Genomic DNA, 24844 nt, shown 5'->3' on the forward strand with positions numbered 1-24844 from the left:
GCAATGCCCTACTCATGGATTGGACCGGCCTATTTGCATATGCGTTTCCGCCACTCCCACTGGTGCCAAGGACGTTATGGATGATGCGCAGGCAACCCTGCCACTTGATTTTAATTGCCCCACGTTGGCCCAGACAGGCGTGGTTTTCAGAACTCCTTCTAATGTCCCAATGCAAACCAATTCGCCTCCTTCCACGTCCGGACCTTCTGACAATGGACGGCGGACAAGTTTGTCACCCAGACCCGTCAACGCTTCAATTGTGGGCATGGAACCTGAATTCATGGAATTTGCCTCTTTAAGTATACCTCAGGACTGTAGAGACATTCTAGCGTCAGCTAGAGCTCCATCAACAATCAAAACATATAGGTTAAAGTGGAAACGCTTCTGTCATTGGTGCGCAGCATCCAACGTACACCCTATCAGTTCCACTCCAGAACAACTGTTACCGTTCTTCTTAAGTCTTGCTCAGTCTGGTCTTTCACATGCCACATTGAGAGTCTTTTTGGCGGCCATCTCACGCTACCGTCATGATGGCTCTACGTCTCTCTGTTCATCCAGAATCATCAGACAGTTCTTTAAAGGACTTTTCAGGAAGTTCCCTCCGTTAAGGCGCCCTCCTCCAGCTTGGCACCTCAACGTGGTGTTATCACAACTTATGAAACCTCCATTTGAGCCGATTCATCGTTCAAACCTCAAGTTTCTGACCTGGAAAGTGGCTTTGCTTTTGGCTTTGACTTCATCTCGTCGTGTAAGTGACTTGCACGCTTTCACCATCAAACCTCCATATTTGCAGTTCAAACCTGATGGAGTGTCGCTTCGTACCAATCCTTCTTTTCTTCCAAAAGTACCTACTGACTTCCATTTGAACGAGCCAGTTTTCTTAAAGACTTTTTTCCCGGATCCTAAATCCCCTGCGGAACAGCGACTACATTCTTTAGACATCAAACGGTGTCTGAAATTCTACATTTCTAGGACAGCCCCTTTTCGTAAATCCAATCAGCTATTTATAGCATATGGACTACTGCGCAAAGGACACTCAGTGACTAAACAAACAATAACACGATGGCTCTCTTCAGCCATATCGTTTTGCCATCAGCAGGCTGGCAGGCCTTTACCTACTCCAGTGAGAGCACATTCTTTCGAGAGCGATGGCGTCGTCCATCGCATTGTTTGCCGGAGTGCCTCTACACCAGATTTGTCGTGCAGCGACATGGTCCAGCAGGCACACCTTTACCAGACATTATTGTTTGGATGCTGTCAACGAGGCGGATACCGCAGTGGGGCAAGCAGTGCTTCGTCATCTTTTCAAATAAGGTGAGCCTCTTTCCCTCCTCCATTCTTGAGATTGCCTTGCTTTTATGCTATATATTGTTCTTCTATTGTTTGGAAATATTGCAATCTCAGCTCTAGGAGGTTACTGCTATCTATTCTATTCAAGCATGTGAATCTATGAAAGACACCCCTAATACTGGAGAAGAACAATTGTTACTTACCTGTAAACAGGTGGTTCTCCAGTATTGGTGTCTTTCATAGATTCACATGCGACCCACCCATCCTCCCCTCAGAGGCTCTTTTCTCCTCATGCGCTATTATTACTAGTGCTACGAAAATCTGAGGGCTTGAGCTTCTGAGGAGAAGGTTCTAGAGGGTGCTTGGGCCTGATTGGCTGCAGTTTGAACTAACATAATGACACTGATATGTTGCAAATGAGTTTTTTCTCTCTAATGCATTCCTATGTAGTAACCTTTGTAAAGGTTTTTCAGTACATATTTTATCAGTTTTACTACTTATATGATACTTTATATATTTATATATATATATATTTATTAGCATTACTGCTATTTTATTTACCGTGGGACTCCCACTTCGACGACGGGGAATATTCAAGCATGTGAATCTATGAAAGACACCAATACTGGAGAACCACCTGTTTACAGGTAAGTAACAATTGTTCTTAAGGAGCCCTTTAAAGCATGCCTCATGCCAATTTGACCTGGCAAAATAAACCGTTGCCAGGCTTAAACCCTTCTTTTTCAATACATATAAGCCACTCCTAAAGTAGGCCTTAAACAACCTTTATGGGAGGGTGCATTGTATTTAAACCTTTGGGCATGTAGTTGTAAGTGGAAACTCCTAAATTTAGTATTCAGTACTGTGAGATTTACCTCTTCCATTGGATAACATTGGGTTACCTTATTACATTTAAAAAGTGCTAACATTTGATTCTGCTCCATCAGGATTCAAGCAAGCCGGGCCGACGACGGCTGTAATGCCAGAAACCGGTCGCCGGAAGCTTGTCTCCTTTCTGGTAAAGAATTGGCTTGGTAGTTTGGTCTGCCCTGTTCCCATGATGCACTGGGCCAGGGACAGACTGATTTGCATATAGCCAGGTTCTGAACTGGGATGGGGCAGTGAGTTAAATAACGGTGATGGATCAAGCCCTGATCTTTGGACTGGGTAAGAGTGGTCTGCTGAATTCAGACACTCTGTTCATCACCACCCCCTTTTCTGAAACATTTGATTCGGAGCAGGTAGAAATGTTCTGTTTGGACTCAAATGAAATGTAATTTAAAATAATCTTTAATGGTAAACTCAAATTTTAGATTACAATTTTGAAAATGTCACTTTTAGAAAGTTAATGAAAGTGGCCTAGCCCCGTGTTGGCAGCTAGGACTCCAACACGCACCAACAGTTAGACAATATACACATTCAACATAATCGTTCACACTTTTAGAAAGTTGGCCCTAAACATTCTAAGGCCTTCTAGGAGTTTCCAGCTATCTGGGCCTGCTAAATGCTCCCCATCAGGATTGCGTCTTGGGCCCAGACACTGAGCAATAGGACCTGGGTCTACCTGGAAGAGGGACTGAACTGTTCCCTGCCTCACGGTCGGAGGGAGGGTCCGAAATGAAAGCTAGGAGGCCGTATGCGTTGTGCAATTGTGTTAAGGTATTTATTGCATTACTCAGTTTGGGCAGGTGGGTATTGAGAAGCATTTGATGCGCTATTAGGGTCTTGAGTTCAGGGTACAGTTCATCAAGATGAGGGGATGAATGGTCCGCCGTGTGTAGAGAAATTCCCTCTTCCGGTATTGGTTTGCTCCTCACCGATGGTGATTCCCCAGGATACTCAGAGGGAAGACATGAAACAAGTGGTGGTAAGTTTCCTGTTCTACACCTCTCCTTCTGATACCCTTCACTGTTCCAGGTGCTACCACTGCTATACCGAATGGACGACGGTGGCTCACGTGAGGGAAGGGAGTGCAGGGATGAAAATGGGGTCGAATAAAAGGGGGGAAAGCTAGTAAAGAAACTAGCCGTTCTGTGATCCTATTAGGGATAGTGGTATGCTTGGGAGTTGAGGGCAGGTGCAGCTTCAATGCATATAAGGCAACTCAAGGTATAAGTAAAGGAAGAAAGCAAGCAGCCCGTAAAACTCCAGAGACATAAATGAAATACGGAGTTAATGAAGGAATCACACAGGACCTGTTCTGTCACAGCTCCCAAAATAAACCACCCGGGTCTATCTGGTTACTGCCCGACGTCCGCCTCCTTCCTCCCTCTCAAGTTCCCTGGTTACTTTCTACTCACCGCCACTGCCGCAACTCTCCTGAGTTACGGCGGCAAGCACTTGTCTCCCGGGGGTATCCACCAGTCATTGCTCCACGTCTCCAGTTCTACGGCAGCGTTAGTGGTGTCATCAGTCTTTGGGGTTTCCTTTTCCAGCTCGGCGGGGTTTCTCGTCTTCCCGGAGTCTTCCTGCTTTTCCTCCTTGGCGTCCTCGGATCCTCATTATCCGTCTTCGAAAACATCCGTGTTCACCCCGTCCTCTCGGAAGAGGTCGCTTTTCTACACCTCTCTCCGCCTTTATTGGTCGTCGTCACCGATGCTTTCCACGTCATCCTGCAGAGGAGAGGGTGTGAGGAATTTATTAACCCTGCGAATGCCAGCCTCTTCCTCCTCTACAGGCGAGGGTTGCGATCCCCGGTATACGGCACTCATTCCCCATTCGAACTCTTCCTGACACTCACTCACATTTCAAATGAGCTGCCTCAGCACACTCACAAAGATCTTGACACCAGGTTTTTGTTACCCCAGACATCTTGGACCTGGGTGGAAGGAAGCAAATTACAGAACCATCTGTAGGGAGAAAATTCCAGGAGTTTTTTCCACTTCAAAGCTGGCACTTGGTGTAAATAGTGTGGACCTTCTGACCCACTCTTCAGTACACTCCTGGACCTGTGAAAGAATACAAGACAAGCTGATACTCCAATGACTGCCCTGCCGTGTGAGGACTGTATTATTTATCAGAGGACTATCCTGCTCCTACCAGGGGACAGCCCTACTGCTTGAGGCCTGCCTTGTTCTTCAGAGAACGACCCTGCGGCTTGATGCCAACCTTTCTGCTTGAAGAAGAAAGGCCCATCTTCCTGAACCCAGGAACAGGATTACCAGAGTGACTCCAATGGCCAGCTGGCTGGCATCCTGTTCCGAACTACAAAGGACACAACAAGCTCCTGGGGCCTCCCTGCAATTACCCAGCTGTTCTGCTTGAACTGGACCTGCAAATCTACCTGCTTGAGCCCTCCTGGCCTCTGCTGGAGTGAGTTCCTGATCCACAAGAGGTGGCTCCCGAGATCCGAGGCCCTTGGTTGGCATCAGTGGAGCTCCACCTGTAAACTCTTGAAGATTTGAACTCGCCAGGCTTTAAGGAGGTAACATTTTCACTGGGGCTATCCTGGTCCCTCATCCCACCCACACTCCATCGTGCTTGGCCTGAACTTGTACTTTATCCAGGTCTATCACGACCAGATACCCAAAGTTACTGCTTTCTGCTTCTTGGCCCTATTTAAACCTTTAAGATTGCATATCTCTGAGTCTACTGATTGGAATTTTGTCATTTTGGTATCATTTAGGTATTCAAACTGTCTCTATTTTTCTAAACTAAATCTATTTGGAATTTTTCTTGTGTTGTGTTTCACAGTATTACTGTTTGTGTGCTGCATAAATACTAACCCTGGGCGGAGTGGGCGTAGTGGGGCTTCGCGGAGCTACGCGAAGTGGGCGAGAAACTACGCCCACCTCCACACTCCGCGTAGCCCCACTACGCACCACAGGCCTCCCTCCCGCCCTCCCTAAATACGTTAAATTAAAAGTATTAAATAATTGAAAAGGCACTTACCTTGCCCGCCGCTGCCCGCCGCGTCCCCGGGGCTCGCTATCTTCTTTGTTGCCGTCTTGTTTACTAATGCGCATGCGCGGGCGGCCGCGCATGCGCATTTTCTCGTGAGAAATGCGCATGCGCGGCCGCCCGCGCATGCGCATTATTAAACAAGACGGCAACAAAGAAGATATCGAGCCCCGGGGACGCGGCGGGCAGCGGCGGGCAAGGTACGTGCCTTTTTAATTATTTAATACTTTTAATTTAACGTATTTAGGGAGGGCGGGAGGGAGGCGGGTGGCGGCCAGCTACGCTCCGTCTGCGGAGCTTGCGTAGTGCCGCCTGGCTACGCCCGCTACGCAAAATGCGGAGTAGGCGGCACTACGCAAACTCCGTGCACGGAGCGTAGCTGGCCGCCCACTCTTAATAAATACTTAACACAGTGTCTCAAGGTTAAGCCCGACTGCTTGCGTGCGAAGCTACTCGAGGGTTAACAACAGATTTGTTTTGTGACTTTTGTGGTACACCCTGACAACGATTGTGGTTGTTGCTTGAGAAGGGTTTTCATCCTCCTCAATTAAAAACCGAGGGGCATATTATCAAGGGGGTTTATCTCCGCTTTTTAGGCTTTAAAAGCCAAGAAAGCGGAGATAAAATTATCTCCCTATTACCAAGCTGTCACTAACACCAGTTAGTGACAGCTAATAGGAGATAGCCACCATCTTGGGCCCCGCTTTGCATGTCAGTGATATTTATCACTAATGACATGCAAAGTGGGCGTGCCAAGATGTTAGAGACTGAAAACAGTCCCTAACATCGCTATCTCCTATTACTAACTTTTGGAGATATTCGCGCTAAGCGCGAATATCTCCAAAAGCTAACACCTGCCCTGAGCAGTTCTTAGCCATGTTATCCAATGGGAGGTGGATAACATGGCTAAGAGCATTTGCTCGATAATGCATGAATATCGCTGACTTTTCAGCGATATTCATGCATTGCGGCCGTTTTTTATCGCATTTGCGATAAACCTTGCTAATAGCAAGGTTTATCTGCGATAAAAATCGCCGATGTGCGGCGATAATTTTTGTCTCTAAACAAGTTAGAGACAAAAATTATCGCTAGTTGTTGGTAATATGCCCCCCAGTTTCTCACAATATGGTAAAATGTAACAAGAATGTTCTTGCAAATTTGTTGAATGTTATGTTATAGGGGTATTTGTAAAGCGCACAGCTACTCTTACTAGTGTCCTGGCGCTGAATGGCACTTTCTTGTAGTATCATGTGTTCTGGTGTTTATATGTTGCTTTACTTTTGTGCTCCATTTTTCAAAGTGTAGTTGTTGTGTTGTAATTTGCATGTTTTGTTTTAACTGTTTTGTTTTGTTATGCCCTGTTATATTTTAATTGTGGTGTTATGTTATTGTGTTGTGTTGTGTTTTGTTGCTCACTTTAGATGTGTTAACAAATGCTGCTATATTTCCATCCAAAAGCAACACATGTCTTTAAAGGTATTTGACAAACAACCATTTACCACTGTGTAAGGTGGTAAAATCATCCAGCTTTTCATCGATTTAGGACACCAGTTTGCCTAAAACTATGGGAGAGAATTTGTCTTAAATTAACACTTACAGCATTAACTATGTGATGTTGTTCTAGATATTTATTACGCGCCCTAATAACCTTGACATCACAGTCCTGTTTGTATAACATACAGTTATTAACCATATTGGTGTTAAATACAAGATGGCCCAGTCACAAAAAGAATGCATGTACATTCAGAGATTTTCGCTGATGCTTGTACTTATTTTTACTTTTTTTGTGGCATTTACCAAACCTTCCAGTACTACTACTGCGTGGCGCATAAGCTGCAGGTTTCCAGCTACATTCCTAGGAACATCGTGTGGCTATTTTGTGTTTAGCCTTTCTTCAATATGGCATTCTACCCACAGTATAATTTTTCACTTGGGAAAAGGCAAGCACTGTTGAACAGTTGTCTATGTTTTCTTTTTTTCTGTATGGGTGAATTATTTGTAAAAACCCTTACCTCTTCCTCTCCAACAAAGTAAGGTGTAATTTCTGATCACAGCAATGTCGCTCCTCTGCAGGTTGACATCCACGGTGTATGATGACTTTTCCATAAAAAGACCCGGTGACCATAAACCTTTGGTCGCACAAGGTAGGCTGCATCTCCCGATGCATTAATTGGGAAAAAGCTATTTTTACTCCCAATGAGAGGTTCATCCCCCTAAATTAATTCCCTTCTTTTTTCTCTAAACAGTATTTGCGGATAAAATTCCACGCCCTGATGAGAATCCGATGATTAGGACATTGTGATTCGAAACGCGTCGGCATTAAGTCATTCTGTTTGTCCATAATAGACTTTTGGGTTTCCACTCCTGTGTTTATAGAAAATGAAATCTTGTAATAACATTGTGACAGGAAGTCGGGTTGGTAGTGAATAAGACTCACCCCCTGAAACTCTTCATATGACTTGATGACAGTGTTTTTCTTTACTGTTTTTGAGATAACTGTTTACTATTGATAATATTTTGTATGCACATTGTTATGATATGTTCATTTGTTTCTACACATTTATTGTATGTATTTTTTCTTGCTTTTCCCTTGCAAAAATTATGGTTTGCTCAATGTGAAGTTGATAATGTATTTTTCCTTGTCTTAAAAAATCAAAACAGACAAACCTTAAAAGTAAATGACATAAATCAATTGTCTGAGTTAACTAATTCATGTGGTTTTCTCTTTGTTCAACATTAAATGTCATTACAATTGTGTACACAGAGGCATAGGTAAATCCCCCTTTTTTGGCATTACAATAGGCCCTACCTACCCTCTTCCCAACAGGGCCAAACCCCTCCTTTCTCTTCAATTAAAGTGCGGGTTTTTACCCGAGTGGGTAGGAAAATATTGATTAATTCGAGAGCAGGAGACACGTCTCCTGCGTAGCATGGCAGAGAAAGACACGCTGTCCTTCACGAAGAGCCATATACAGAGTCTCATTGAATCATCTCCTTTTTCCAATATAACTTTGAGTACCTCAGCCAAACAAACAAATGAGGCAGACAAACTGACCCGTCTCCAAAAAAACCACATACGAACCGAACTACACGGCCACTTCTTGCTTAAACATCTCAAAGTTGGGACAATCCCTTGGGGACTCCAGGTGAAGAACATTCCGGTGAACTTCACCGAAGACGCAGATTACAAGAAAGGTTTTAGTCAAATTAACACCAAATGTAGTAGGGACCTTATGGTCCGCACTATAGAGACAGCCCAACGTATCTGCAGCCAAGAGGAAAAAGAAATTGAAGAGCTAATTAAGACTATATCTGACAATCAAACTGTAACGGAAGCCAAGATTCTCCTAGACAAGATTGAAAAAGAAGTACAGCTTTTCAAGGATAACACACTAAATATAAAAGCATCACAATTTGAAAGGGACTCAAAATCGTTCAAATTGGAACAAGTGTATCCGTTCTCGAAGGAAGATTTCTACACATCAGGTGAATCTAGGGGGGCCTTAACATAATTCCAAGGTAGATCAAGGAACAGGTTCCTCACTTTTTCAGACACAACATCGTCTGACTCGTCGTCGGAGTCTCGACAAGACAATTCCAAAAGACGAGGGGCTGCAGTATCATCTCCTTTTTTAGGCAGAGGCGGACAGTCACAAGTCCGCTTCAAGCAACTATGGGAGATGCGAACTCGCAACAAAACCTACAAGAGTTAGAAAAATCAACCATAGTCAATCTTTCAAACAGACAGCTCACTAAAGATGAAGTAACACTTTTGTCCCTGGGCCTCAAGTTTGTTCCAAACAAAAGAACGGACTTTACCCAACTGAAATTAGAGGCATTAGATTTTTGTCGTAAGATTAGGTTGAAGGTGTTCTTCGCTGATGCCGAAGTGATGTCCAATCAGGAAACTACAGGGCTAAGAGTCAAATCAAGTCAAGTCAAGTCAAGTCAGAAATTTATATAGCGCGCTACATACCCAGAGGGTCTCAAGGCGCTTGAGGAAGGGATGGGAATTACTTGTCGAATATCCATGTTTTAAGTTGTTTTCTGAATGTTAGGTGGTTCTGAGTGAGGCGTAGGTGAGTGGGGAGTGAGTTCCGGGTTTTAGCAGCGAGGTAGGAGAAGGATCTACCTCCCATGGTGGTTTTATTGATGCGAGGAATGGTAGCAAGGGCTTGGTTGGAAGATCGTAGCTGGCGAGGGGGGGTGTAGAAGGAAAGTCGTTTGTAAAGGCATTCGGGTCCAAGTTCGTAGAGTGCTTTGTGAGCGTGGGTTAGGAGGCGGAAAGTAATCCTCTTATTGACGGGGAGCCAGTGGAGGTTTTTCAGGTGGCTGGAGATATGGTCTTTGCGCGGGATGTCTAGTATGAGTCTGGCTGATGCGTTCTGGATGCGTTGGAGTTTTTTCTGGAGTTTTGCGGTGATACCGGCGTATAGGGTGTTTCCGTAGTCCAGGCGACTTGTGACCAGTGCATGGGTAACTGTTTTTCTGGTTTCGGTGGGGATCCAGCGAAATGTTTTTTGGAGCATGCGGAGGATGTTGAAGCATGAAGATGAGACTGCGTTGACTTGTCTGTTCATAGAGAGTGATGAGTCCAGGATGATGCCCAGGTTCCGTGCATGGTCCGTCGGGATGGGTGCTTTTCCAAGGGCCTCTGGCCACCAAGAGTCATCCCAGGCGGAGGGGGAGGTGCCTAAGATAAGGACTTCTGTTTTGTCTGAGTTCAGTTTCAGACGGCTGTGCTTCATCCACTCTGCTACTTCTTTCATACCTTCATGTAGGTTGGTTTTGGCGGTGTTGGGGTCTTTGGTGAGTGATAGGATCAGTTGGGTGTCATCTGCGAAGGAGATGATGTTAAGGTTGTGTTGGCGAGCGATGGTCGCGAGGGGGCTCATGTATACGTTGAAGAGGGTGGGGCTGAGTGAGGAACCTTGGGGTACGCCGTAGATGACTTCAGTGGCCTCGGATTTGAATGGTGGGAGGCGGACTCTCTGGGTTCTACCGGTGAGGAATGAGGTGATCCATTCCAGTGCTTTTCCTTGGATTCCGATGTTTTTGAGGCGCTGTAGAAGAGTTCTATGGCAGACTGTGTCAAAGGCTGCGGATAGGTCTAGGAGGATGAGGGCGACTGTGTCTCCATTGTCCAGTAGAGTTCGGATGTCGTCTGTTGCTGCGATGAGGGCGGTCTCCGTGCTGTGTTTGGCTCGAAAGCCGGATTGTGAGGAGTCGAGGGATTTGTTGCTTTCGAGGAAGGCGGCGAGCTGGTTATTGACGGCTTTCTCGATGACTTTGGCCGGGAATGGAAGGAGCGAGATGGGGCGGTAGTTTTTGAGTTCGGTGGGGTCCGCTGTGGGTTTTTTCAGAAGGGCGCTGAGTTTGGCGTGTTTCCAGCTTTCCGGGAAGGTGGCGGAGTTGAGGGAGCAGTTGATGACGTCTCGGAGGTGTGGTGCAATGATGGAGTCTGCTTTTTTGAAGATGTGGTGAGGGCATGGGTCTGTGGGGGATCCTGAGTGGATGGAGTTCATCGGGCGGATGGTGTCCTCGGTGGAGATTGGGTTCCAGTCGTTAAGGATGTTCGAGGGGGGTGAAGGTCCTGCAGAAGGTTGGGTGGGTTGGTCTCCGCGTCGGTTGTCGAAGCTGTTGTGGATGTCTGCGATTTTGTTGTGGAAGAAGGAAGCTAGGGAGTCGCAGAGGGCTTGGGAAGGGGTGATGTCGTTGGAGTTGGCTGATGGGTTGGTGAATTCTTTGACGATGTTGAATAGTTCCTTGCTGTTGTGGGCGTTGTTGTCTAGTCGGTCTTTGAATACGGCTTTCTTGGCAGTCCGGATCAGTTGGTGGTGTATGCGGGTGGCGTTTTTGAAGGCGTCCCTGGTGCTGGTGTTTGGGTCTTTTTTCCAGGCCTTCTCGAGGGAGCGGCAGAGTTTCTTCGATTTCTTAAGATCATCGTTGAACCAGGAGGCGTTTCCAAAAACAGGTGATGGCCTTCGAACAAGCCGTCCTTTCCTCCCTCTCCAAACTTGAAAAACAAAAAAGTTTTGTACATAAAAATATGACCAAAGGGTTAACATCTGCCATTCAGGATCTTAAATCAGATATGTCCATTCTAATCAAGCAAGCGGACAAAGGCGGGGCAGTTGTCATCTGGCCCTGCACTATGTATCTAGAGGAAGGCACAACGCATGTTAGCAATCGGGACTGGTACAGACCAGTAAAAGAAGACCCTGTCAATGCCATACAAGACAAAATCGCAAGTATCACAAAGGCAGGACTTGAGGAAGGGTTCTTAGGCCCTAAGGAATTCGAATTTTTGAATAAAAAATCACCAAGGATGCCAGTTCTTTATTTTTTACCAAAAATTCATAAGAACGAGAAAACACCACCAGGCCGACCAATTGTGTCGGGGTGCGATTCTGCACTTGAACCGGTCTCTAAATACATTGATTTTTTCTTAAAACCTTTTTTACCGCAAGTTAAGTCGCATCTCAGGGACACAACTGATTTCATTACTAGGATAGAGGGTTAACCATTCAATGAAGCTACCCACATGATGGTGACCCTTGACGTCACTTCACTTTACACTCAAATCCCTCAAGATGAGGCGCTGCAGGTATTAGAAATATATCTTGACCAACGGGAAAGACCGCACAGGGTTCCCACTTCATTCATCCTATCATTAGCTGAGATCACATTATGCAATAACTATTTCAGTTTGAAAATGCGTTCTTTGTCCAAATAAAAGGCATTGCTATGGGCTGTCCATACTAAGCATGAGCGGAAAATCCGTTACGCTCGCGGATTTTGTGGATTTTCGGTAAATTTGCAATCCGCGAGATCCGCGAATTTCCCGCAAAATCCGCAAATTCGCACGCAGCGGATTTTATTCTTGGTGATACAATTTTGCTGCGTGCGGTGTAAGTTCGCAATTGCGAACTGGTACAAAACCCTCGCGAACTGGCAGAAATCCTTGCTAACTGGCAGAAATCCTTGCGAACACAAAAAAAGCATTCAGCAGGTTCAAAAGTTCAAACTCATCATTAGTAACCATTCCCTGTAGTGCTTCCTGACAAGGGCCCCTCCAGAGTTCAGTTGCTAGTTGCAACAATTATATGACCCTGCTCTGACCCTCACAGCAGGCTCATAGAATAGCTACAAGTAGGCCACAAAGGTCCTGGAAAAAAAAATGCACTGCAACAGAAAGCAAATTACAGATAAGGAAGCAGGTGCCAGACCTGAATTTTAAAACAGTGACACATTAATAAATCAACCCCAAATTAATTCATGTCAGTTGAAGCAGGCAGGTGTGCTTGCTTTTTCCCCCCATAATCTACAGTGATGATGAACCAGAGGGTGGCATTGATGTACCAGCGGATGCATGGGTGAAACAGAGGGTGGCAGGGGTGAAACAGAGGGTTCTGGGAACCTGTGATGATGAACCAGACGTAGAAACAACATAATCGTGACCGTTGCGAGCCGACATGTAAGTTCGCAATTGCGAACTGGTACAAAACCCTCGCGAACTGGCAGAAATCCTTGCGAACTGGCAGAAATCCTTGCGAACACAACAAAAAAAAAATCCGCAAATTCGCGAGAATTCGCCGATTTTGGCGATTGCGAATTCGCAAATTCGCAAAATTAGCGAACGCCAGATTCGCAAAATTCACCCATGCTTAGTCCATACGCAACTGAGATGGCGGTACTCTATATGGCACATTATGAACAGAGATTCATATACAACAATAATCCATTTGCTGGCCATATAAGTCAATGGCTAAGATATATTGACAACGTCTGGCTCCTGTGGCAGGGGAGCCAGACTGAACTTGACCAGTTCTACAATTGGTTAAACTCAAGGCACAGCGATATCAGTTTCTCTATAGAGTCCAGCAAAAGTAAAATGACTTTCCTGGACATCACAGTAGGCATCCGCGACGATATCCTGACAACAACCTTACACAAAAAAGCCACGGATAGGAATACCATCCTCCATTTTAAAAGCTCGCACCCACAGTGCTTGAAAGAAAATCTCCCTTTCGGGCAAATGTTAAGAATAAGGAAAAATTGCACGGAGGTGGCGGATTTTGAAAAACATGCGAAAAGGGGTTATCCGAAAAAACTTCTCAAACATTCAAAAAAACGTGCCAGATTCACCCCGAGGGAGAATCTTCTTCAGAAAAAAGAAAAAGATGAATTGAATGATTTGGTGTGTGTTACAACTTATGGTTCACACACAAATCAGTTCAAACGCATCATTCTGAAGAATTGGCATTTATTGGAAGATTTAGAACATCCTTTAAGAAAACCCATTTTCGCCATGCGCAAAAATAAGAGCATTGGTCAACATTTGATTAGAGCAGACAGCCACATTCCAAAACAAAAGAGTGATTTGAGATCACAGTGGAACCTTAAACCTATAAGCGGGCACCACAAGTGTGGCAATTGTGGCGCGTGTTCTACTACGTTGGAAGGCAACATATTTGACCATGACGGAGTCAAATGGAAGCATGAGATGTTCACAAATTGCAGGACTAAGAATGTCATCTATGCCGTGGTATGTCCCTGCGACAGAGTGTACATTGGTAAAACCAGTCAATCAGTAAATGTGCGAATTACGCAACACCGCTCTAGAATAAAGAAAAAGGTAATCTCTGCACCCATGGTTGAACATTTTATGAGTAAAAACCATGGGGAAAATGACTTCAATTGGACAGTCCTCACATGGGTGGATCCTAAACATCATTCACAAGACATTGAGGCTGCACTTTTACGCAAAGAGGCGTACCTTATCATGAGACTCAACAGCGTGAATAATGGGCTAAATGTGTTAAGCGAAGTAAACAGAATATAAGCTGTTCAGCTAAAGCTCTTTAATATCCCATTTCTATCTAGTAAATTCTTCCCTTGATGTACACTACAATTCCCAGAATTCATAGCGACATGGTCACTAGCCCACACACATTCTGATTGGCGCTTGGCCCCATGTGGTTGCTGGGTGTAACTTGTAGAATTCCACGCGCGGCAACTGTCTGCCGCTTTTTGCTTCACTGTTGGAAGATACCGCGCAAAATGGGTTACTAACGGTAAGAATCCCTCCCGTTTGTGCACATGTACGTGCTCTCCACCGGCACGATGGACCAAAAAGTAATTAACTCACTTGTTGGTCTGTTTCAGGACACAATCCGGCACATGAGAATAGCCCCTCCACAGATTAGACGTTCATTACACAGCACCGAGGGTCCAAGCCTACGGACACCTCACGGAAAAAATCCCTCCTCCTACATCAAATTAACGAACAAAGTAAGCTATTCATTTTTTCTCCTATGGGCTTTTCACAATCACCAAAAACTTTTGCGCTAAAACTATTCAACAATTTCTGTTTGTAGATTACTTAAAGGGACAGAACACTGGGATTGAAATCGCACTACCCGTTGTCCTCGAGTTCTGAGCGGATGCATCAGATTCGAAGGTAAATTTTACTGCTTAAACCACACCCACACAGTTCGTGTCAACACAATAGTAGGGTGTAATTTCTGATCACAGCAATGTCGCTCCTCTGCAGGTTGACATCCACGGTGATGCCTTTTCCATAAAAAGACCCGGTGACCATAAACCATTGGTCGCACAAGGTAGGCTGCATCTCCCGATGCATTAATTGGGAAAAAGCTATTTTTACTCTCCATGAGAGGTTCATCCCCCTAAATTAATTCCCTTCTTTTTTCTCTAAACAGTATTTGCGGATAAAATTCCACGCCCTGATGAGAATCCGATGATTAGGACATTGTGATTCGAAACGCGTCGGCATTAAGTCATTCTGTTTGTCCATAATAGACTTTTGGGTTTCCACTCCTGTGTTTATAGAAAATGAAATCTTGTAATAACATTGTGACAGGAAGTCGGGTTGGTAGTGAATAAGACTCACCCCCTGAAACTCTTCATATGACTTGATGACAGTGTTTTTCTTTACTGTTTTTGAGATAACTGTTTACTATTGATAATATTTTGTATGCACATTGTTATGATATGTTCATTTGTTTCTACACATTTATTGTATATATTTTTTCTTGCTTTTCCCTTGCAAAAATTATGGTTTGCTCAATGTGAAGTTGATAATGTATTTTTCCTTGTCTTAAAAAATCAAAACAGACAAACCTTAAAAGTAAATGACATAAATCAATTGTCTGAGTTAACTAATTCATGTGGTTTTCTCTTTGTTCAACGTGAAAGATAGCATACACCCTCACACTGAGTGCAGCCTTTCTGTGTTTGTGCCGTTAATCCTGTGTGTCTTTGTAGGAACCGCAAGGCACGCTCTGGAGACCTTATGCATTACTTCAAAATATAAGCAAATGATTGATAGTCGTGTATGTGATACCACCATTCAAGTGCTCACATGCAGCAGTTTTTTCTAATCCAACCCAGATTCCAGGAGTAATGAGGGGGTTTGTGTTTGGTCCGTCAGTTGCAAATAACATTAATTCAATGTGCATAATTCAAAAAAAGCGGTGCACCTACTGTAAAAGTGATGCAGATTGTGATGTTCGCTCCTAAACAATCATTACTAGAATGCTTCACGCTTTACAGATCTAGTGATGCCGTTTACAAATTGCAGATGATAAAGCATCCGCTCTAATGTTATTGTTAAATTCAATGATCCTGCCACAAATATGAAAACAAAAACACAGCAGAAGGTAACATCGTTTATCACAAGATTGCATGCAAGTAAAACAGTACATAAGCATCTGACTACTGCGAAATCTTTAGTGAATGTTCTTTTAAGATTGTAGTAGGGCATCCTTTACTCTGTCTCCTATCATGAATTGTGAATAAGAGAGTGAGTGACATAACCTATGGTTTGATATGTGAGAGCTTAAACGATTCAGACATTCCACTGAGTCACAGATGAAGTGAATAGGTAATTGAATACAACTTTGTGCGTATAAATGTTAACAGGGCATGTAGTTCTGTAACAGTGCATAGGTGTTTGACATCTTAAAGATGTGTTATTGTAGGTCGACGCGGTAAAATCCTTATTATAATAGATTAAAGTCACTTTAAGATATTTGGATTTGTATTCGATGCGGTCGTTGCACTTTATCTTATGAAAGAGTAATTCCATTTTATATAACTGTGTTTCTGAAGTGAAATAGTTCTGAAATGTCATATACTTAGCAAATTGTGTCAACATGGATGTAGTATTCCTGCGCTATGATTCATGCTCTATGTTACCATGTCCTAGCTGCTCAGCCTGTGTGAGTGTTGTGAGTGGAATGTTTGGTGTGTGGGCTATGAGTGGAATGCTTGAGTGTCTGGATGAGTGATGACAGTTGGTGGATGGGCCTGAGCAGCTAGCAGGCTGCTGCTGGTGGGGCTGTTGATGATTACTTACAGGCTGCTCTACAGCACTTATACATCTGCTGATGGAGATTTATACTACTTGTGTACTTACTTTAATAAACCTACTTGGATTACATCATACCAGCGTGTCTTTTTTACTACATAAATTTTGGTGACGAGTTGGAGACCACCTCACGCTCTACAGTTGGTACGAGTAGCCTGAAGAGACTTCAAGATGCATTCTACAACATGTTGGGAAGAAGCTACAGCAGGGAGAAAATGACAGGCGCAGACAACAGGAACAATACGCGAAAAGCAGGAGCCACAAGATGAAACAAAGAAACTTAAGGAGTCACAAAGGGAACGTAAAGAGCACACAAGGCAATCCCACCAATGTCCATTACAACGGACAGCCCCTACTCAAACGTGCTGTACTCCATCTCATGAAGACACAACAACAACAACAACTAATGTTTCATGTAAAGTATGCCACCACTCTAATTTCATGGACACTGTGCTGAGTTTCATCCTCCATGCCAACCTGCATTTTTATCAGATGTGTGCTTTGGAGGGAACAGGCATGTGTGGTGTGTTCTTGCTACATTTTGGCATGTGGTGATGTTGGTTTGACACGTCTGGCTACATGCAGCATATTTTTAAGGAAAGTGTCAACACAACGTAAGTTTGGCTAACAAGGCGGAGAATTTTCTATAGGGGAGCAACTGGTTTCTTGTGTGATCTTGTTCGGATCGGTTTCAGTTTAACCTCCTCAGGGGCTCATGTTCATGTGTAATCACCACCTTGAAGCACACATGCTTTTGCTGGCAGAGCCAGTTTCAAATGACGTGTTTGCCAACCGCCGTTTTCTAATTTCTAAAGTAACTTGGAATGAGCTCTAGTCAGCGCGCACGAGCTTACCTCCTTTGTGGAGACGCGCTGACCAGCTTCTTGCCGTTTCTTTTTTGGGATCTTCATGATGACATGGCTTATTCCAAGACTTTGGCTGCTCTGGACGCCTGCACACGTGGACATGCCATGAGCCATCTGGCTCAGCGTCACATACTTGCCGCCATTTTGGGGTTGGCTTCCTCATTTTAGTGTACTGTTACTTTAGTTCCTGTTTGTTTTATTGCTAACCACGAGTCACTCGTATATGGATGTGTCCGTTAACGTTGCTGCTATACGAGTTAGTGCACAGTCCTCTACTGTTGGACTGCATCGGAGTGGTTGCATCTATCGGCATCCAGAACTTTTGCACGCCACATCTGCTAGCTTATAGTTACCCTAGTACACTTTTGTTTTTGTGTTGTGAAGAGACTTTAAGACTCGCCCTTCGGCTCGCAGAGTGATCGTCGTTTTAAACAATCTGCCATTTCCAAGTTTCGTTAATTTCAAACAGGTTGTTCTCTCTACAGATTTTTGCTTCCGTGAGTGAAGAGTACACAACGCTCACAAGTTTTTGGGAAATCAGTCTGCCTCCATATTGTTTTTGAAATCTTGACTTTGATTAAGTCAGTTTCATGCAGTGTCTTGAAGTCTTTGTAGCTAGTCATTTCACAATTGTAGTGCTTGTATGTGTTATAACATGTTGAGAATTCTTCTAGGGAGTGTCATGAAAATGTTTTTCACCCGTTACCTTTTGAGTTATGTTATTATGTCTAGTTCTACCCGGGTGAGAGGTCGCTCACTGGCGTATGTTTTAGCATAAGGATGTACTACATTTAGAATTTTTTCATATCTTGGAAGAAAGTTTTGTGTTTCATGATGCCACAGATTTACGTTCTTCTTATGTATTGGGTTTGTTTAGCATTTACTTAAGCAAGCCTAGGTACCCTTACGTGAGGGATGTGTAAACCTTTATGTGGGGTATGTTTTGAGTTTTTTACACATTTACATTACATTTAACCCTTATGCAGGGTTGGTTTGTATGGGATTTGTCCCACTACATTAAGTTATGGATCATGTTCCCATTTACACTAAACATGTTGCAAGGAGACACTTTCCTTGCATGCGTAAGACACCTTGTGCCACACAATCAATTTTGATTTAAGGTTGGGTTCCCTGCGCGCATAAGAGACACTTGTGCCGTACGTTATTTGTTTGTTGCAGGGGTGTGTCCCCTGTGTGCGTAAGACACCTTGAGCTGCACGTTGTTTGTTTATTGCAGGGGTGTGTCCTTGTGTGCCTCCTCACACAGAGAGCATATACGTTTTTCACAGGTTGTCCCTTGTTAATGGTGGGTGCAGGACATTGGGTTTTAGTCATTTAAGTCCACATGACTTGTCTCCCTACATGGAGAGCACATTCTTAAAATGTTCCCTTGTTTAAGCAGGGGGCAGGATATTGGGTTTTAGCCCCTTTACCCACATGACTAGTCTCCTTACATGGAAAACTTGCTTCTTGACGTTTATTTTTCTTTATTAGAGGAGGGGGATGGGGGTTCTGTATCTATCTTTTCTTCTTGTCTTTAGTTCCTCACCCTCTCGTGATGCGGTGTTCCCGTCATCCTTAAGTCTGGGCTTTTGACTCTTATTTTAATAGCTCATTTCTACTTTATGATGCGGGCGATGTTTCCTTCATCTTTCGGTTGTGGACTGTTAACGTTTGCTGTACTTTATTGTTTATAGTTTTCTTTCATGCTCATGTGTAATTGTTTTTTTTGTTGTTATTATTCTTTTTTTTTGGAAAGAGATATGTAGTATTCCTGCACTTTGATTCATGCTCTATGTTACTATGTCCTAGCTGCTCAGCATGTGTAGGTGTTCTGAGTGGAATGTTTGGTGTGTGGGCTATGAGTGGAATGCTTGAGTGTCTGGATGAGTGATGACAGTTGGTGGAAGCGACTGAGCAGCTAGTAGGCTACTCCTGGTGGGGCTGCTGATTACTTACAGGCTGCCCTACAGCACTTATACATCTGCTGATAGAGATTTATACTACTTGTGTACTTACCCGAATAAACCTACTTGGATTACATCATGCCAGTGTGTCTATTTTACTACAGAGGAATATCATTATTGATGCCCTTATTATACCATCATTGATGCACATGATGATTGATGTTTTGTTTGAAGTTACAAGTGCAGACAGCAGGGTTAGAGAAAGTTGCATTTGTACATAGACGTGTGACTGCACATCCCTTTTGTTGTCAGTTTTGTTTTACTATGAGTTTATCCTTGGTAGCTCTCATATGGTCTGGGTGCATTACTGCTACCAGGATGCATTGACTGCCATATTACAGTAATCGAATGAATGCTCTCATTCTGGGTGTACCAAGAGCACACCGATGTGGCAGCGCCTAATTACACAAAAACGCAGCTATTCTCAGTGCAGCCTTGAAGTCAGAGAGGGTACTTGCCATGGGAGTGCACATCCATGAAAGATGGGACACTGGTTTCAAGTTGCCTTTTGCCTTTCGCCGCCGGGAATCTGAAATTACTTTTGGCACTGAGTAGCCCCCCCGCCCCCACAAGATGTGCAGTTTGAGACGTAACCCCATTTATGGAAGTACATATGGGTGTCCCTGTGACCCCCATTTCCTCTCCCAAATGACTCCCCTCAGGTGCGTACTGACTATGTGCCACTTTCTAGGTGGTGTCCAATTTGTGAGCCTCCAGAGACCTGTTTGCCCCTACGCCTACTTCTGTAAGACACATAGGGCCTGATTATGAGTTTGATGGTGCGGGAGAGGACCGCCACGCTGGTGGCCCGCTTCCGCACTGCCAACCCCATATGTGCATCGCTCACCAGATTACGAGTTTCGTCGTGTCTGGCTTTTTTTGGGGACAGTCCCACGGCGGTGCCTCTGAAAATGAGCATCACAATGGAACGCCAAAAACAGTGCCTGCACGGCATAGACTTAAAGTCCATGCCCTGCAGGAACTGGGGTACATGCACACAAGAGGGTACATGTTGTGCTCACATGCATGCATCCCCATGCACATGGGCAACAGGGAGCCCTGTAGGTCCCCGCTTTATTTCAGGACCACCAGCCTTTTGATGGAGCAAAGACCTCCATGACACCGCTGGCGGTCCTGAAACTCGTAATATGCATGGCGGTGCTATAGTGACACCACCAGCATATTGCTGAACCCCTGATCACTGTGCCACCGTCAGAGAACATTGTTTCCTTGGCGGTTGTGGCAGTGCAATGGCAGTCCAGCTGCCAAATGTAATGGGATGGTCAGAACGCCGGTGCGGCTGTGGCTGGACCACCACCGCTGTGCCGGCGTGAGTCTGGTGGTCATTGGAACGCAAGGCTCTTCATTAGGCCCACAGTGTAAGGCAAATGCAGTCCCTCATTTGTAGGGAGTACCACCCATATGCAAATGAATACGCCCCCTTTAGAATGTGCAGGTGGAAAATATGTCCCGCACAGTAAAGTATTATAGAAGTTAGACTGAAAACGCCTGCCGCATCCCAGGGCACTTCCGTTCTCTGGTTCGGGGTGTTCATTAGTGAGTAGAGCAAGAAGTGTTGCTCACTGAGAAGACTGAGGGTAATACCCGTAGATGTATCAGCATACGGTAAGAAACGGTATTCGGACTACTGGAAATTAAAGCTGTTGACAGATTAGCTGCAGCTCAGGAACTAATTATGAATGTAATGGTATACTGCTCTTTACTTTTTACTTGGGATTTTTGCAATACCGTTTGGTTTTGTATCTTGAGCAAAACTATATGCAAACGTTATTTGGGTGCAGTTGCTTTGGTAAAAACTGCCCTTACTCACACGTGAAATACCTGTGTTTCTGTCGCATGGGATTTCGGGTGTATTTACTGGTTCGTTTAATTCTTCGACATATTTTTTGTCACAACATTTGTGAAATCACACCATATTTAGTATGTTTTAGAAACTGCATTAGGGCCACAGGGCATCCAAAACACAAGCTATGGTGTGTTATTCTGTGCTACAAAGTGCTAAACCCGTAGTTCTTAAATACGAAAATAAACGAACCTGACCTCGAGCGAGAGGCCTACTGACAGGATGTCATTTGATTCATTGGTGAGCCTCATCGACGAGTACAATATGTTTTTAGCCATAAAGAGCCACCTGCTAAAGCACTTTGTATTGGCTGTGACTAACAGTGAGAATGGCCAGCGATGGCATTGTTGAAAAGCCGTGGTCACTCCATACCACACTTGAATGTTGAACTTAGGTCTCCGTCTGGACCTGACCAGCCGGCTTAACAGCGGGGTGAGGGCGTTGAATGCCAAGGGCGGCCGCGAAGGTCGCAGCCTGGCCCGGACTCTCATCCTCCGCGCATTCCGCCGTGCTCTGCGGCTGACCCGCGCGCCCCACATGAATGCACATTGCACAAGGGGAGGTCCGCCATTTCATGCTCTGCTTTTCTTTTGTTCTGCTTTCAGAAATGGACGTGAGACATATGAAAGAGAAAATCGAAACGGACCAGAAGACCATTGAGAAGGTACTCTGATGTTTGACGTTAAATAATGACTTTCCAAAGGACACTGATGACTTTCTCATCTCAGTTCAGTGTACAACCCCAGAGCTCCTAATGCATGGAACAAATAACAAAGCTGTTATTAGATGTTTAGCGCATCCCATTTACATTTCCTATTTTTACTTACTCTTGTCTATGCTCTCTGGTATTTAGAACAGCGGCGAAGACGCTTGAGTGACAAACTGTTAGAAAATAGTTTTTTTCTGTTTCACAAAAATGTGAAAGTGATATACAACCTACCACAGTGACTAAACTTTTTTTCAAACGACCCCCTACCACTGTTGACCTTGCGCCCCCCGTCAACAACAAAAACACCACTAACCCTCTCTAAGATCTGAAATGATTTGTTCTGATAATTGTTTGATTCTTGTGTTATTTTACCAGTTGAAATGTTGTTATGCCGTCATGCAGGGAAACAAGTATATGTCATTAGTACAGCAGGTAGTGTGTCACCGGGGCCTGTTTTCCTTCATTGCCCTCGGACCATGGACTAGGCTTCAAAGTCCGTAAACAGTTGGGTTAAATGAATTAGTGAATGCATTTGGAAAAACCACAAGTCGCATTACGTTTATTATATTTTTCTTTTGTACACTGCAACGGATTAAGACATAGGTGGTAATTTGAGTTACCAGACTAGAAGGGGATATGATATAGTGCTCATTTGTAGACCGTGCTTTACATGGGGGCAAAATAGTGTAGGTACTCATTTAAATGTGGCAAGTGGGCGGGGTTTGGGGGCGGGGCTTAGGGCAAGAAATGCAGATGCTTATTGACTTCGATACTACTTGCAGCCCATACCAAAACACATAAGAAATTTATTTTAGTAAACAAAGCAGGTTTGTTAACTCATTACACAAAACGAAAGCCAAACGTTACGATATTTTAACCCCTTCTATGCTCATGACGCAGCCGCTCCGTCATGAACCTCGATTGAGCTGTGGTCAATGACGGAGCGGTTCCGTCATGGCCCGCTCGGCGCGCCTGTGCGGCCCGAATTCTGCGCCTGCGCTGGACGTTCCATTGAGCGGGCGGGGCCATGACGGAACCGCTCCGTCATGAGCACAGCACAACCGCGGCTCATGACGGAGCGGCTCCGTCACGAGCATGCGAGCGCCGCTCGGCCCCCCCGCCCCCTTAGCGCTGCGGCGGAATTCCCGCCGCAGCGAAGGGGTTAACATTTCCTTGTTTTGTAATATGTGCAACATCACTACTGTTAATTGCACCACGAGTGACCCAGAAAGAAACAAGCAAACATGCACACACAAAGCATTCCACACATTTCCATTAATATAACTTCCAAGTGTCTCTATTCTCTCCCCCTTTCTCTCGTTTTTCTCTCACACAAAAACAATCACAGGCAAGCACACAGGCAAGCAGACAAACATACACAGACACTTAACAAAAGAATCAGGTGGGATTAAAGCCTTAGTTTTGAACCTAGTTACCTCCCACATCTTTCTTAGTTACGCTGTCACCGGGATGCCTCGATGTCTGTGTTTGCAACCCAGCATGATGGTGAACACCCCAGATGTTATGCAAATGAGCCCACACTGAATTGTTCAGCTGGTCTCGGCTCAGGTCTACAGAAGTGCCTTGACTATCAATGAAAGGCCCCCAGCACCAGCGTTTCATGAGTACCGGTACTCTCCTCAGCAGTAGAGAAGTGCTGGTACTCAGAGTGATAAATCTAAGAAGTGCCGGTACTCAGTACCGGTGAGTTGCGGCCCATTTAAAGCACTGTTTGTAGACCTTATCACACTCTGAGCAGTCGATTTTGACTGTTACTAATTGCACAGGCACTGCAGAGAAATCCAATGCCAGCCTCTACCATTGCAGTGTTACAAAACAATGCTTTAATACTATCACATAGGGAATGCTAAGGAAAACTGCTATAGCTGTCAAGGTACTCATGTCTGGCTGTGTTGCAGCACTAGGGGCTGCAAACAGGATGTGTGTTGGTGAAGCTAAGACAGGAAAAAAACCTAGCCCAGGTGAACAGCAAGATAGAATGCATTTTTTGGGACGTTATACCTTGTTCTAAACAATATAATACATTTTGGAGGCAGAGCAAAAACATGAAAAAGTGGATGCTTCTATTGGACACATTTTAAAATAATATAATTTTACAAATAGAGGTTCACTGCAATTAATATTTTCATATGAAAAAGTTCCATTCACATCCTAGAATATTTCAGTTCTTCAATTTATTCTCTTTGTTAAAAACCGAACGTCAAATTTTGCAGCGAAGTCAGCCAACGCGTTTCGTCGATGTTAATGGACTTCTTCAGGGCTGTAATACTATAGATACAAACAATATATAAATCTAAATATGCTGACACAATGTGAACAAAGACATTCAATAAGCACATAAACAACACATAATTGCACAAAACACAGCAATACAAATAACATATTTCCCAAGGACAGGATATAGCTGCCAATAGTGATTTGTAACTAGAAAAGTTACAAACATTAAAAACAACATACATTCTAAAAGACTAATGTACAGTTTTGTGAGTGGATGCTGATAGATTTACTTATTCTAGAGGATTAGATATTCTAATAGAATATGATATGTATTGGTTTATGTATATCTTACTGCTTTTTTAGGCATAATGTGATGTCCCCCTAGGCACTTAGGTTTCCTTTTTTTGCCACCTTGTGGGACACATGTAGGACAGCCTATGATATGATTATGACTACGAGTCTTAATGATTTTCTTTCTCTCCACATCACTTTATTGTTGCTATTGATAATGACTCATTGAAAGGCAAAATAAATAGAATGCACATTTTTTCTTACCATTCCACTGCTGACATTTACTTTGATGTAATATGAATAAAAAATGTATCATACATGATA

At 44.1% G+C, this 24844-nt stretch overlaps 1 protein-coding gene across 1 annotated transcript in view; it reads left to right on the forward strand.

Annotated features, from left to right (window-relative positions):
- C10H10orf67 (chromosome 10 C10orf67 homolog) overlaps positions 1 to 24844 on the forward strand; it is a 2378031-nt gene that overhangs the window by 1165715 nt on the left and 1187472 nt on the right. Inside the window, exon 11 of the mRNA XM_086939822.1 lies at positions 21888 to 21946. Coding sequence (XP_086795948.1) covers positions 21888 to 21946 — 59 coding nt within the window. The remainder of the gene's footprint in view (positions 1 to 21887; positions 21947 to 24844) is intronic.

The sequence above is a fragment of the Lissotriton vulgaris genome, chromosome 10 (genome assembly GCF_964263255.1).
Source record: "Lissotriton vulgaris chromosome 10, aLisVul1.2, whole genome shotgun sequence".
NCBI lineage: Eukaryota > Metazoa > Chordata > Amphibia > Caudata > Salamandridae > Lissotriton > Lissotriton vulgaris.